General features: G+C 39.9%; 1 protein-coding gene across 1 annotated transcript; it reads right to left on the bottom strand.

Annotated features, from left to right (window-relative positions):
- Positions 1–338: 338 nt before the first annotated feature.
- Positions 339–13,231, bottom strand: ZC3H15 (zinc finger CCCH-type containing 15). The gene is made up of 10 exons (XM_058840123.1): positions 13,029–13,231; positions 10,980–11,081; positions 7,967–8,078; positions 6,340–6,492; positions 5,180–5,271; positions 3,922–4,104; positions 3,094–3,240; positions 2,806–2,910; positions 2,452–2,578; positions 339–2,231 (listed from the first exon to the last, which is right to left on the bottom strand). The coding sequence occupies exons 1-10, from the start codon at positions 13,104–13,106 to the stop codon at positions 2,038–2,040; spliced, it is 1,293 nt and encodes a 430-aa protein (XP_058696106.1). The 5' UTR covers positions 13,107–13,231; the 3' UTR covers positions 339–2,037.
- Between the last annotated feature and the right edge of the window lie 2,783 nt (positions 13,232–16,014).

Here is a 16,014-nt window from a genome sequence, read left to right on the forward strand (position 1 = left end):
CTTCAGCTAACTTACAGATGTTCAATGGATTTCAGTCTATGCAAGGTGACTGAGTGATTAAATGACACCTGTACAAAGGAGTTGTGCATCACAACTATCCTTTTAGACCCAAAAGGGCACACAGGTACTTTCTGCCCATGGATCAGTGTTTCATTATCTGAAATTAATGAGTCATTCTGACATTCTTCCACTGTAAAATTCAAGCAACATGAACAAAATGTTGGCAAAGATTTAAGCTACTTACATCAGTGTAACAGGTAAGTATTAGCAAAATGAGTATTATATACAATAAACCAACCCCTAAGACACAAAACATAGAAAGCCATTTTCATCCTTGATAATGATTAAATTACTTTTATTCCCATTTAAAATATACAACTTTGAAAAATTATGCAACATACATTCAAATGAACTGCATTCTTAAGTGTCCTGATAGCCAGGTATCCTGGCCAGTATAATACCATAATCCATCAACTCTGTTTATTTATGGCCACAGGAGAAAAATCTGCATAAATAAATATTTATATCTGATAGAGCAGCTTTTCCTTAAACACTTACATTTAGAAGTCAATTTCAGTAGGCCTCTTTCTCCCAAGCACTGCTTCTTGCTCCTACAGGAAAAAACAAATTCCACAAAGATCCCAAAAAAGGCCAAAAGTTCCAAGTCTGCTATTTTAGAAACAGCATTCATGATACAAGAGTCAATTCAGCAGTGCCAGAAATAACCAGTAAAGCTAATATTACCACCCAAACACAGTTTGGGAAAGCTCACTGACAATGCCGTAACTCTCACTGGTCTGGAAGCAGCGATTTAAGAGCTTTAGAAAAATCGATACAAAGGGTATCATTAGTACAGCAGCTCTGTGGCAGACACCACGGGTAGTATGGCGAGGAGGTGCTGCCCACAGCTGCCTGGAAAAGCACCACTGCTGAGAAATCTTTATGGCAGACACTCAATCCATTGGAAAAGGACACACTGACCTGAATTAAGTGCAGTCTGCAGGGTACAGCGCCTGAGGCAACTCACCCCTGTACAACTTCCTGTTGTTTAGAGGACACCAAAGGGATGACAAGCATGTTTTGGACTGTAACATCCCTGCTCTGCAGAGCCTCAAGTCTTTGCTAATCCACAGAAGACAGTGGGGAGAGAATGAGACTGGAAAAGCAGTCAGTGATGTACAGCAGGTATTACATCAGTTAATGGGTGGGCAGGGAATAAGAACAGTAAGGGAGAAAAGCTGGCTGCTGAATTTTACATTGCATCAAGAGTAGACAAAAAAATTGTAATTGCAGGTAGCCCAAATTTAACTGAAGCCAACATCATCACTTCTGTATCAAGACTGCAGAGAAAAACATCTACCACTCTATTGGAAAATCCAGCTCTTAACAGTTTGGTATGATATCCTAACTTAGCAGAGAAAAATCAACACAGGTATTTTAAAGTTGATAACTTTTATTTACAGATTTATTGGCAAAAGGTGTTGGGAAAGTTTAAAACATTTTAAACAGAGGGCACCATACTGTATTGTATGAAGTATCAGTTCACAATCTTCAGTATCCAGCTGATCAAATAAAGCTAATCACCACTTAAAGAAGCATAATCTGCATCAGCTCCATTAGAGTATCCTGCCTAGAAACGACTTCAGGCAGTTTCTAAATCAACACAATCACTAAAAAAAATGCAGTTTTTGTGAAGAATGTATACTTGGATTTTTGTACTGTACCTGATGTCAAATTGCCCACTTGCATACTGGCAAAGCAGTAACACTTCCTACTCTTAGCTGAAAGTTATAATCTCACTGTCTGCAAATTCAGCTGTCGGGTAATTCTGAACTACTCTGAACGTTTTACTGTGAGCATAGTCAAGACTGGAGTAGATGAGATTGAAGTAAAACATTCCTGGTATATCACGTGCCCATCATATTCAGCTGCATAACCATAAACATCTTGTTTAAGAATTCTATTCAAAAAGGAGAAAAAATGTAGTCAGTTTTCACTTTGCCACATAGGTTTAATTCCTCACTGGAGCTTTTTAGTTCATTCTTCTAAATCAAGAGTGTTTAGTTCTTCCTCTAGTTCATCCAAGTCCTCTCCAGTAAAGAGATTTTCATCAACTGGAACTGCATCAATTACTCCATTTTCCAATTCCCCGTCTCCATCATTATCTTCGTCTAAATCATTTTGCTCGCTGTTGTTTATATCACCACCAGAAGCTTCACTTAATTTATTATCTGAAAATAAACAAAATTCTTAGGCATTTCAGTGTCACAAGTTTCTCAATCACCAATTGAATTCGCAATCCTACTAAACATGCTTTCAAATTTTAAAACTATGAAGAAGCTATTTTATTTGAAATTCACAGAGTTATATTGGCCAAATTGTATGTACCTGGTTATTATGCAAGTCTGGATAATCAACCATGAAAACAGGTTGGAAAAGAGAGTAACTTACCATCTTTTTCTACTGAAGTGTATGTGCTGAACCGCTCTGGACTAGCCACTGTAATACCAGTCTCTTCTACTGCCTTGGGGACATACAGGTTCAAATCTACATCATTTATACACACAGGGTCCTCCACCTGGAAAATAAACCAAGATATTCTGCATTAATTGTTTTTCCACAAAAATCCTCACTTCTGCAAAATTTCTACATTTGTCACCTCCAACAGCAACCTTCTGATAAAATATACTCTGTGGCATTATTAAGAACAAAGGTTATTCATTTCATTGTAAGGGCTTTCAAACTGAAATTTTTCAAACTTGAATACAATTGAAATATTCCTTGATTTAATCCTGTTTCCTTTACCTCATCATCATCTCCTGCTCCTTGAACATAATGGGTGTCATCTGCTTCCTCATCATCTGCATCAACCAACTCTGGCCGGAACTCAAATACTTCACGTCCACTAATCTATTCACAGCAAAAGAAACCTTCAGTTATCACTTCATGGAATTTACACTGCTTACAAAAAAACCTACCAATAAACCACAAAAAAGAACATGACACACAACAAGCAAACCAATCTCAGGCCAGTTACCTCTTCACAAAACTTTATTTACTTGCTCTTCTTACATTAAGAATTGTAAAACTTACCACCAATGCTTTGCCAGCTTTAAAATCTGCTTTCCTCCTCTCCATATCTTGTTCGGCCTTATCAATTTTTTCTTGTCTTTTTCTTCTCTTCCATGCAATAAAACACTCTAGAGTAATTTTGGTAACATTTGGTCCTAAGGCAGCACGCTGTCAAGGAAGGAGAATGATTAATGCTAGAAACTCTTTCCAAAGTCTGTAACAAATTGGATATTTAATTACTCTTTTCCAGAAACTAATTGAAAACATTTCTTTCCAATTCCCTCTTGACTCTTAGGCTGTTAAACATGCATCATCTTCTTAACATTTGACTTAACATGCCATTTTCCAGTTAGTGAGATGAGCTGGCATGAACATCAACAGGAAAAGTGGAGGAGGAAAAAAAGGAAAGACAAGAGCTGAGCTCTGCTCAAAGTGGCAGTGCCAAGCAATGGTGACAGAAAGAAGCAGAGCAGTAACACCTTCAGAAGGCCTTGTGCTCTTTGTGTTGTTGCCTCATTAGAGAGTTAAGGGAGAACTAAGGAGACAGTGAGATGAGAAAAGCCAGAGAAACAGTTGTAATGGACAAATGAGAAATTAAATTAAGAAATAGAAGCCTCCTAAAATGGGTAAGCAACAGCTGCACTTAGTATGCAGCTATAGTTAATTCTATTCACTAGGTAATAGTTTCTAAACAAAAAGCATGAATCAATGCTATGCATCCTTTGCCCTAGCTCATAAAGCTCTAAAATCATCTAATAGTTTTTTATCATACATTAGCAATTCCTTTATGTGCCTCTTCAGAGGAATGAAAACAACTACCACCAAAAGGTACCTGTCTGACAACTTTACCTCTTTTTCTATTAGATCTTCTAATGAAATTTCATCTTGCTTTTCCTCTTTCTTTTTGTCTTTTTTTAATACAAAGCCTGGAGGGAGGGCATGGCGATACATACAGTTGTCTCCTCCACCCGGACAGACCCAAAACCATCCATATTTGTTGTTTTCAATAGCATCAAGGAAGTATTTGCAGACCTGTATAAAAGCAATGGTTGTTGTTAGCACCGGGTCCCCTTTTCATGCCCAGTATTTTACACCCCATGGCAGAAGTTCAGTAAATCCCAGTCAGCTGTGCTCAGAACAAAAGGAACATGTGAAATGCATTGCTACTAAAAAGAGTAGACAAGTGCAACTGAGTATCTAAGACTCATGTTTAACTTTTTCTCCCTCAATATGATCCCAACTGAGAAAGACAAATGACAGAAGACTGCCAACCCTGCACTCCTGTGAAACCAGCAGCACACCTCTTTCTGCTCACCAACATTAATGCACTTTTAAACAACAGAAATTGCATCTGCCTCACATGTTAAACCTTGCAGCTCTGGATGCTGAGGGAAAGATGCCATTCTAGGACCTTTAACAAGCAATTCATAGTTTATATTTAGCCACAGCAATGGTTAACTGTTGCAAATTGAGGTGGTATCAATAGACTATTTAATTACTTGGTATTGAAAATTAGGTGGAACAGTTCCAAAGAATGAAAAAGAGATGAACCCACTATTGCATTTAGTGCAGAACTGAAAAATATTGTTAAGCTTAGGGCCCAGGAATTACAAATTACCCTCAATTCATAAATTAGGAGAAAATTTAAAATCTTATAATGCTTATATGTTACCCAGTACATAGATAAGTCTATATATATATATATATATATATATCTATCATATTCACTGCATTAACAGACTTCACTAATCACAATACTTGGACTTTTTAAGCAATTAGGATGCATTAGATATACTGGTGAAACCTCGAGCATTTCTATAAAGCACTTCACCTACTATCCATTTGTAATGTACATGAGAAAACATTTTATGGACTGAAAAAAGCTGTTGGGTTTTAGTTTTCTTTCTTGCTTTGGTTTTTTAATTTTTAAAGATATTACTAGAAATACTATCAGTCCAGTTGTCAGAATATTATTATCATTATAATATTCCACTCTAGATTTTACATAATGATGAACACATCTAATGACTGCACTGCACTTAATTCCTTCCAGTACAGCTCGATTAAAAAAAAAATAAAATAAAATAAAAAGGAAAAGAAGACATACTATCTGGGTTTTGGGTTTTTTCTTTTCCGCCTCACCATGCTTCTTGTTCACCACTTCTTCCAGCTTCTTCTCATCCCAGTTGTCCATTGTATCTAGAAAAAGACAACAGATGGTTCCACAAAAAATTCCAAATACTACACATTGCCAGCAAGCTGCTTTTCTGCCCAGTAACAGTTTTAATATGCAATTCTTACATTTCAAGTAGCTTATAGAAGGGAAAATAAATTCAGGTTCTTAAAATACTGTTTTCAGACTCTCCTATGCCACTCAAAAGACAATTACCTCAAAAGCCCTAGGAATTTTAATTTTGAAATGCATAAAGTATGTCTCAGTTAAACGCTCAATAATGTATCATTCCATCGGCACAGAACTGAGTGCAGACAAGGGAAAAGAAGAAAAACAAGCCAACTGAATAAAAGAGAAGGTTGGAGGGTAACATCCAGAAATACAGCTAATTTGACTTGAGGCTTGAAAGAGAAAATACCAAATTATCTGTGTTAAAGTTAAAAGAAGGTTCTGCCAAAAGAAGCAGATCACCAATGACAACATTAGCAGTGAATCTGTGGAATCCCATCAGACATGTTTAGGATGACAGAGGCTAACATTCAAATAAAGACTAAGACATGAGGAAATGTGAAAAAAACAAGTTCTATAAAATCTTTTAATCCCTGCTAAATAAAAGTAAAATCCAGAGTACTAAGCCAACAAGTCATTTGGGGAGAGAAAGCCACAGATTCCCAAGTATCCCTAAATGTAGAAGTGTACACGTTTAGCCAAACAGTAGTAGCAGTTCTGGAAGGCAACTCTGGTCTCCCATTGCACTTCCTCCTTTTGCACCTCCCTTCTACAGAGCTTAAGAGGGAAACATCAACTGCAAGAAAGGTCAAACACTGTTCCAAATTGCAACTTGTATGACAGAATACATGACACTGCACAGCTGAAAAGCCACCATTATCAGTAGGTCATACTTCTTGTTCTAGGTGAAGTCCAAGAACACTTGAGAGCACACTTGGAGAAAGTTTCAGTGTTGCTCAGAACACAGTGGGATGGGTTGCCTTAGTCACTGCTCTTCAGGATAACCACAATACAGAACTCTTAATCTTAAAATTCCAGTTTCAGAATCAGAATAGGTTAGCAGTAACTTTCTACAATTATTATACCTTTTTCAAGGTCTTCATCTCTTGCATCGATGTAAACACTTCGCTTTTCACACTTCCTTTCCAATGACAAATCATGAGAAAACTTGCACTTGTCTCCTTTAGTGCACTGTCCTTGCTTGAAGAAAGCACAAACTACAGATTTTGGGTCAGCACCTGAGTGAAGAAAGTTTTTTGTATTTTAATACTATTTTAAGGAAAAGTGATACATTAGAAATTCTATCTAGGATATGTAGGGAATGAAAATACGTTTTAAAAATAAAAGTTATTTAAAGTGTTCATGGAAAGTATATAATTCATGTCCTGAACATGACAAATTTACTTTTATTGCATGGTATTTATGTTAAGTATCAGAGCTGCCACTAAACTAGTTAGAGAAATATGGTGTGCCTGAGGAAATTATTAATTTGTGTATTAGAATACATCAGAGAGTTCATTCTGTGCAACTTCTTCCCTATACATGAAGCTATTCTTGCCTCTAGTACACAGTAAAGCATCTTCTGGATGTCAGCCTTTTCCCAACAGATCAACACCAAACTATAATAAATTACAATAATTTAACCCACACTCACTCAAACCTCTTTCCTCCTTCAATAATAGAAAGAAAATGGCTGATCAGAGACCCCAAAATAAGGAGCTATTGTTTTAGTATGAGCTATCCAATCACTCTAACTACAGTTAAAGAAAAAATCATCCCACTAAAGAATCATTTGACCAATAGGAGTTCATTAGGAAAAGAAATTAAAGAAGCAGGTCTAAGTGTATTTATGAGACATGACTAAATCAGAAATACTTTACTTGCAGTATTAATTTAGTTCTCATGGAGGATTTTAGGCTTGAGTTTTTCACATGATGCTTCACTTTTGGTTTGACTGAAAGTGATTTCACTATGTACAGCAACACCTGTTTAAAAATGTAATCTAAGAATCTGAAATAACTCAAAGTCAAAAACTGCTTAAGGAAAACTGATACAGAAAGTTGCAGGTCACAAACAGAAAAGTGTCCTTTGTTGCTGATCAGTGCCACAATAAGAAAATATCAGGTTTGCTTTAAATATATGAAAATCACACTTCTTTTGTCAAAAATTACTGCATGTATGCTCCAGAAGATTGGCAAGTAAAAACTTGGTAACATCACAAAGTTTGTTTGTTCAATAACCAACCTCAAGGGATACCCAAACCAAATGCCACTGCTAATTATGAGGTCAGATATCAGTATCTGGAACATATTTGCAGTTCTGTCTTCTGCTATGCCAAATAACAATATGATCTTATATTCTTTGTTTGGATGTTCACATTTCCCTGGGGAGACAGGCTGTTTTAAACAAATACCATGACACACACACACAGAATCATGCCACATATCCAGAAGCATCTGATGAATCAGAACACAGCCAAGTATCTTCAGCTGTGCTGACAACATCAATGCAGCTTTTGGTATTTAAATGATCTTCTGAGCCCAGGGGACTTCCCAAAACAATGTCAAATCATGACAAAATACTTGGTGCACTGATGAAGGAGGAAATAGTCTATTTCATTAAAATATCAACGGGTGTTTTTGAAGGGTTATTATACCTTCAGTAGTTATATGAATAAGAAAACATAAATGAAGAGAAATCACTTAGTCATACCTTTGCTTATTTTCTGTGCAGCAACCACAGGCTTGAAGAGTTCATTTAATTCTTGTAATTCCTTTTTCTTATCTTCTTTCTTTAATTTCTTCTCACTCTCTGATTGAGCAGCCTATAAATATAAAACCAGGATGTTAGGACTCCACATAAAATGCACATTAAAATAGCCAATCACTCAAAATGAGTTTACAAGGGCAGGAATGAAACAACCTGTGAAGCCTAGAAGGCTCAGAATTGCTGCTCTTGTGAGTGCAGCTGGTGCCCTTTACTGGCACAGACCTAGTGCTGCAGAGTGACTTTATGATGCTTGTATCCCCATCTGTCTGCTCTGTTTATGCTGGATATTAAATTCTGCACCTTTAAGACTGGTTCTAAGAGTGAAGGGGGGGAAAGAAGCACAGTTTGTTTTCAGAAACTGCACTTGCTCCCCTGCACTCTTTTTCATGGCCTATGTTGTCTGCAGCAGAAACAGTGGGTTGCTTTTTAGGTAGTTTTTTAGCTAGCTAAGCCAAAATGCCAGGGCAGGGATTTTGCAGGGCCAGCCAAAACCAGGGCACCTGTCCCACAGGAGGGACAGCAAATCTGCCAGAGAGGAGAGTTGCTGGCAGGTACCTTTAGTGCCACAGTGACCCCTACTGCACCTTTACAGGTAGGAAAGCCAATGAGAGGCATTGAAACTTCTCGTTCTTTTGCAGTGCAACTACCTCCAGATCTGCACAAAAAAAGCCTCTTGAGTCCCCTACACGCTGCTTTGCTCTTTCATCTGGTCTATACAAGTAGAAATTAAAGAACATCTGTCCATAGAAGTTGGAAGTGCTTTTAGTACATTATTTCGACTTGGATCAACTGAACATATGAATATTTCATTGCTTAATTAAGGACTAAAGACAGGAAGGCAAGCCAGGGAAGGAAATTGCATCTATAAGGAAAAAAATACCTGACTCTGCCTCACCCTTTTTTGGGTAAGACAGAGCAGGTGTGGTCTATACCAAAGTGGAATGAAAACATATGAAAGAGGACATGGGAGAAGCATTCTTAGATCAGATATGAATGGTGGTTTTAGCAAGGTGGGGGTCCATCTCTTTTTCAAGGTAACATGTGACAGGATAAGAGGCAATGGTCTCAAGTTACCCCAGACAATGTTCAGATGAGGTTTTAGGAAACATTTCATCTCTGAAAGGGTGGGTCAAGCATTGGTGGACTCACCATCCCTAGAAGTGTTCAACATGTGTAGATGTGGCACTTGAGAAAATGGTTTAGTGGTAAACAGGCAGTGCTGGGTTAATGGCTGGACTCAAAGATCTTAGAGATTTTCTTTACCCTTATGGATTCTGTGTTTATTTGACTCTTGTCCTTACAGCAAGTCAGTGAGACTAACACCACAAACAAGCAGGTAGGATACTATTTTCTAAAATACAGTGTAACATTAAAAAAGGAGCTTTGTTCTTACGGTGATTTTGGCAAAAATACACCAAATTGTTTTAAAAAGGAATTAGCAGCTTGGTTAGCTTTCCTACTAAAAGTTCACAAATGCTATTTTAAATAACAAGCAGACCCACATATGTCAAGTACAGGAAGTTGTACTTTAAGAATGCTTTTGTTTCTCTTCAGAGCTCTAAAATCTTGAAGACGAAGCTTGTCTCAAAAAAACCCAACAAACCAACAAAAACCAAACAAAATCCCCCAAAATCAAAGAAACAAAGACCAAAGAAACAACAACAAATCCAAAAAGGAGTAAAAAAAACCCTAAAAAAACCCACTACCAAAGCTAAAACTCTGGTAGCATTTCCATTTTAATCCCAGGACACTAGGAAAACTGCTTTAAGAAGTTATTTCTCAGGGACAATCCTAACTGAAAGCTATTCTATAAGGTAAGAGAGGTAAAATCAGGTTCAAAAATTTGGTCCTGACATCCAGTAGTCAATAGCTACTAGCATTTGAGAAATAACATTATTTTAGGCTGCCTATTTTACATATTGGTATTTGTACACATGCCACAGATCCAGGGATTTCATGTACAAGTTTCAGAACTGTTTGAGTAACACCAGTGTTTCTGAAGTGACACCAAGGAATCTTTCCAACAACCAAAAAATAATTAGATTTAATGCCCCAAATAACAACTTTACTCTGCAAGCTGAGCTTGTCATGCTAGTTCATCCTTGTTACACAAGGAACATATCATGACATCATGAACTGAGCTAATACAAATGTAATTATTTTACAGGCTTATTCATAGAACAGAAAGCTGTGTAAATATTTAACAGCTAGCTCTCCTAGCACTGTAGGAATAAGAGACCTGGATCATTTCCATTAAATCCATGCTTTTTGACTGAGTATAATGTAAACATTGTATCTCATTTTATTTCATCATACAGAAGAGCCAAGTTGCAGACAGTGGCTCAGAATTTCAGGGTTTTTGACCAAAGAGTTCGCCAAATAGATGGAGACTTGATAGACTTGTATCCACTTAAAACTGTAATAAATACTTCTGTAAGTAGAATAACGAGAACATATAGGTTTTTATATTTTATTTTCTTTCAATTCCAGTTTTAGTAACTATTGGTAATTTTAACTGCTCACTATTTCTCAAATAAAGTGGGAATGAAAGAGAAAAAAAGAGAAAGAAGGTGCAACTGAACTCTGCTGACAGCCAGTATCTACAATTTCATTTCAGATATACCAAAACTGAATTATGCTACTGTCACAATACCATGGAGTCAAACACTCACCCTGACTAGTTGAGTTTGGATGGGATGCAGCTCTTTTTTCACAACAAAAGCCAACCAAAAAACTAAAAACCAGCAAACCCCCATTCTCTGTACTACCTTTAGACAGGTACATAATTTACAGCTAGACAAGCTTTTCATGGCAACTGTTAGCTAGATCTGTGCCAGTCACATGAGGCAAGGAACAGCTCAACCTTCAGGTACCTTCAGTACCTGACCATTTGTATACAGAGTGAAAGATGGTTTGACTATGTAGTGGGAAAAACAGTCCACAAATAAATGCTTACCTGACGTGGGTTCTGCTGACCAAATTTAACCTGGTGAGTCACAGCCTTGATAAACTTCTGCTGCTTTGCACCTTTTTTATTCTTTAGGCCAAATGTTTTGTCCTAAATCAAGAGATAAACACAGCCATATTAATAAAAACAACCCAAACAAACCCAAACCACCAAAACAACTGAAACCACATCCTTGCCACTCCTCTCAGGCGAAAAGTAAAACAGATTATTTCCTCATGCAACACAAGTAATGGTATGGACAAAAAAAAATAAAAAAAAAATATATATATCTATATAAATAAAATATCATCTTCAGAAGTGGCTTGTCACCAGAACCTCCTGAATGTGGCCCTTGTGTGAGCTCTTGGTTTTATCACCAGACCTCCTCGTGCCCTGGTATCAGTGTGAGTGTGGACACACAGTGTCCTCAGGCCTGTCAAGGCAACAGGACAACATATTTTTGGAGACTACCCAAGGAACATCTGAGGAAAACAGGACAACTGATTAGCCATAACTACTGCTGGTTTATCTTCTATCTACCTGAAATCGCTCATTACTTCTATCTTCAACTACTCAGATAGAAAGTGATATATGTGATATAGATGAGTATTACTACATGTGACATATTACTTTTTATTTTCTAGTATTGAAAGCTTTTCCTTTTCTAACTGTACTAATTTGAAATTAAGTCTTTTGAAATTAAGGCTGTACATCAGGTCTGGACAGGTGTCTCTACTTCCTAAAATCCACTGCTTGAAGTTTCTGTTTACTGCCTAAACCAATACTTCCTCTGTATCTTCAGCTTTATTGTTAAGGCAAAGTTTCTATACCAAAGCTATAAAAAAATTCTAACAAAAAAACAAAACAAAAATAAAAAACAGCTTACTTTCACATGAGTAGCTGAGGCAGAAATTATTTTTTGTAACTGAAATACCTGCCTTAAACACTTATGCATGCCTTTGATTTGATACCAACATTTTCATCCTTGAAGAAAAAAGTAACAGACGTTCATCCAGTGAAAATAGCTCAGTTCAAATATGGTTTTGGAAGGCCTAACAATCCAAAAGTACGTTATAAAATAATTACAAAATAAACAGCTCCAAGTTTTCCAGAATCATTCTCTTTTACTTAAAACATGTTCCCTATGAACAGCAGTTTCTCTGTTACTTGTTGTTAACAGGAGATTAGTAGGGAAAGAAAATTTATCACTTACATGTTTGATTTCCACTGTAAATACAATATGGAAAATATAATCCCTGTGTCTTTGATATATATAAAAAAATATTGTTATCAATCAATACCAGCTTTTCCCCTTCCAGCTATACTTCTTTGCAATAAAAAGCAGATTTTTTCTGGGGCAGCTGCATTCAGCAAGAACCTCGGGAACTACAACACCAGGAGAATACAAGACCAACTGCTCTAACCTGACCTTTCCAAAAACCACAGAAATAACAATCTGCAACTTCAGATATAAAGGAGCACACTCATTACACGGCTGTTTCACCTGAGCAGCATTTTTCATGCCAATAATTCGGGCAAATATTTAAATTTCTGTAACTATTCTGCCTGTACTCTCAGCATTAATTCACACACACAGCATAGACACACACATCCCTCTAGCAGGTTATTTTTTCAATCTGGTCACACGGGTCAAATTGTAACAGAACGCACCGCAAATCTGAGTGAAGAAACAACAATCATTAGTGTGTGAAGGGATCTCTGGAGATCATCTACCCCTAAAAGCACAAACCTACACCCCAGCGAGCCAGACTCTGGGAACACACGGACACAGGACACCAGGACGAAGAGGAGAAAGGGCGAGGAGAAAGATTGCACAGCAGTGCTGTCAGATCGCGTTCAGGCCCAGCACAGCTCGGGCCTGGCAATGTTCCGGCTACAGCTGGCTCCAAGAAGCGTAGAGAAGGCAGTGTCTCCCCGGGAACCGAGAGGTTTCGGCTCTGCGATCCTTCCCTCGGCCGCTCCAGCCGGGAAGCCGCAGGGAGCGGCAGGGCCCAGCGAGAGGCCGCGGCGGGAGAGCGGCGGCCTGAGCCTCCTCACCTCGATGATCTTCTCCTTCTTCTTCTGGTCCGCCTTCTTGCTGCCCCCCGCCGGCTGCTGCTGCTTCTTGGGGGGCATGGCGGGGCGGGGCGGCTCCCGCGGGGGCTCGGGCCGGGCCGGGAAGGGCCGGGAGAGGCCGGGACGGGCTCGGGCCGCGCCGCCACCGCGGGGGAGGCGCAACGGGTCCCGCGGGGCACGATGGGAACGCGCCGCGGCCCGGCCAATCGCCTCCCGGCAGGCAGCGCGCGCCGCGGGACGTCACCGAAAGGGGCGGGGCAAAGCGTACGTGGTGAGGGTGGGACGAACGGCGTGACGTCACGGGGCGGGGCGGTCAGTGGCGGGAAAGGCGGTGGGGTGTGAGGAGAGCGGAATGCCGCTCTGCTTCTTAAATACGCTGCGTAAATCTGCTTTGTAAATCTGCTTTGTAAATCTGCTTTGTAATGGCCGTGGTTCCCTTCTGAGGGAGAAAGGGCCCTGAAAGTCCTCACAAGTGACTCGATCTGAACGCACCTTGTCAGGTTTTGGAAGGATGGGCGCGCGGGTCGAGTTTGCTGCAGAACCCAGCGCGCTCTGAGCTTTTGAACGCTAGGAAAAATGCGTTTTTCTACTGTATTTTAGGTTTTATATAGGTTCTAGTATATTAAAGGTTTAAAGCTACACATTAATTGCTTTGTTAATACCTGCAGTGACAATGGACTTGAGAGAAAATGTATGGATTGCAGCCCTTTAAGAATCACAACTCTTTCAGTGTGCCAAAAATACACCCTTGAGGGAATCTGGTGAATACTCCAAACACTGAACATTGGAGCAAGTAGGAAAACTAAAACATCTTCTGAAACCCACTGAGGCTTTATCCTGGAACACCCAAAATAGAGAGGAGCCTTCAAAAAAATACCACCTTTTAAAAAACCTGAAACATGGGTGTCGTCTAGTTGGGGGTTTCCAGTTGAATCCATGGAAAACTTGGCCTAGAGTCAACTGATTTAAGAGAGTGGGGAATTCGCTGTAGAGCATTTTTCAATTCAGCTTTTTAAGTGTAAAAACTTTCAATAGTAGAAAACACTATAGTAATATAGATAGACTTAATAGACTTATGAGTATTAACTTCTTTGTCCAGGGAGGCCTTAAAGCTAATTTTAATGGTCATGCAATGCACGATGTGGGGAGAATACATGTTCAAGGAGGAATATGCAGAAGGCTGTGCCTTCCTAGTGCCTCAGCCACTGGGGAAAAGACAAAAGGCAACATGTGACCAGGAGTTTAGGATTAAAGGAATATGTGTGCTCCAGAAACTCGGGAGAGACCCCAGAGGGGTATGGCCCAGTGGGCTCCTCTCTGTTTACTCCAATAAAATTGATTTTTGCAAGTCTCTGCTGTCTCCTACATAGACACTGTTTTTTTTTGCAGCGTGGTTTTCCGTACGCTTAGGATCTCTTGCATCCTAAAGGACACACAAAACAGACAAATGTCAGGGAGAAAAACAGCATCTCCCAGGCTCCATCAACCGTCAAGTGATACATAAATCCCAACTCAGCTGCTTGCATGGGCATCTCTCCCCAGGGAAGGTGTCACAGCCCCAAGCCTGACAGAGTTCGGGGGGTGTTGGGGTAATGCTCACAGGCACAGGGTGGATCCTTAGGATGTCCTGTGTCAGGCTGAGTTGGGATACGATGCACCATATTTATGCCATAAAGTAAAACACTGTAAGTTTTACCTCAACAAGAGGAAGAGCTTCTTTACATTGAGGGTGGCAGAGCACTGGACCAGCTTCCCAGGGAGGGTGTGGAGTCTCCCTCTCTGGACACATTCCAAACCCACCTGGATGTGTCCCTGTGTCACCTGCTCCAAGTGATGTTGCAGTCAGTTTATTGTGTTTTGTCAAAGTTCAAATTGTTTGTTGGCTTGTTCCTTTCCTCCCTGGGTGAAGTGGAATGGTTTCTCCCTGTTATTATACCCTCCCTTATCCTGTTTACCAAGGCAAACCCCTCCCTTCCTTATTGAAATTCCATGTCTGTCACCCCTGCCCTGCCCATACTCCCTTGTCCATCATTGTAAACCCCATCCTGCCTTCCAGATCATTCCCTGTCAATCATTTGTCCCTCGAGGCCCCACTGGTTTGTGTATCTTGTTGCCACCCTCTGTGTATCCCTATTGGCCCTGAATTTGCAATGCCCTCTCCTTCCTCCTCCCCTCAGGATCCCCTATGGTCCACTGTTTGTACCCTCCCCTGGAGATCGGACTGTATTTAACCCCCTGCACAACAGCCCTTAGGGCTCTCTCACACCTGAGCCCTTCCAGTGTGAATCCCTCATTTCCCTGTCCTAATAAAACCATTGCTGGGAACTTCCAAGAGAGACTCCTCTACTTTCTTGCCTCCACCCCTGACACTGTGCCCCACAGAGCCTGGGGTGGCCCAAGACTGGAGGTTTCACTGAGGGAAAAGCCAATTCCCCAGTGATTCCCTGCCCTTGGTGCTCGCCTGTGTGTACAAAACAACACTGTAGAGCTAGCCAGAGCTCTGGTGTAGTGCCATGTCAAGGTGACCCTGTCTTGGCAGGAGTGTTGGACTGGGTAATCCCCTGAGGTCCCTTCCAGCCTTTACAGTTCTGTGATTCTGTCATCCTTGTAGGTCCCTTCCAAATCAGAACATTCTGGGCTTCACAGTGCTGAATAGCCATGCCAGCCTTTTGGCTCACATCACTGCTTGTACTCTTAAAAAGGATGGAATGCTCTGGTTCTTCAGTGTGAAGTCTGTGTAGTCTGCATAATGCTGGAAAGCAATTTCAGATTTTGTTTTTAGGCTCAGAGTCACAAAGAAGTATGAGACAATGGAAGGTCTAGGAGTTTGCCTGATCAACAGGTGTACTTGTTTACATTGGGTCAGATTTGTAATAACTAACGATTTCTTGATCCATCAGTAAAGACACAGCACACAGTGGTGGGAGCCTGACACAGGAGGAATTTCATCTAAAAATGAGCCTATTTT

Source organism: Poecile atricapillus, chromosome 5 (assembly GCF_030490865.1).
Source record: "Poecile atricapillus isolate bPoeAtr1 chromosome 5, bPoeAtr1.hap1, whole genome shotgun sequence".
Taxonomy (NCBI): domain Eukaryota; kingdom Metazoa; phylum Chordata; class Aves; order Passeriformes; family Paridae; genus Poecile; species Poecile atricapillus.

Coding starts and splice junctions, on each gene's coding strand:
- ZC3H15 (XM_058840123.1), bottom strand. CDS start 13,106: ATGCCCCCCAAGAAGCAGCAGCAGCCGGCGGGGGGCAGCAAGAAGGCG. Junction 6,493..7,966: donor TGCACAGAAAATAAGCAAAG/GTATGACTAAGT, acceptor TTCTTCACTCAG/GTGCTGACCCAAAATCTGTA. Junction 5,272..6,339: donor AGATGAAGACCTTGAAAAAG/GTATAATAATTG, acceptor GTCTTTTTCTAG/ATACAATGGACAACTGGGAT.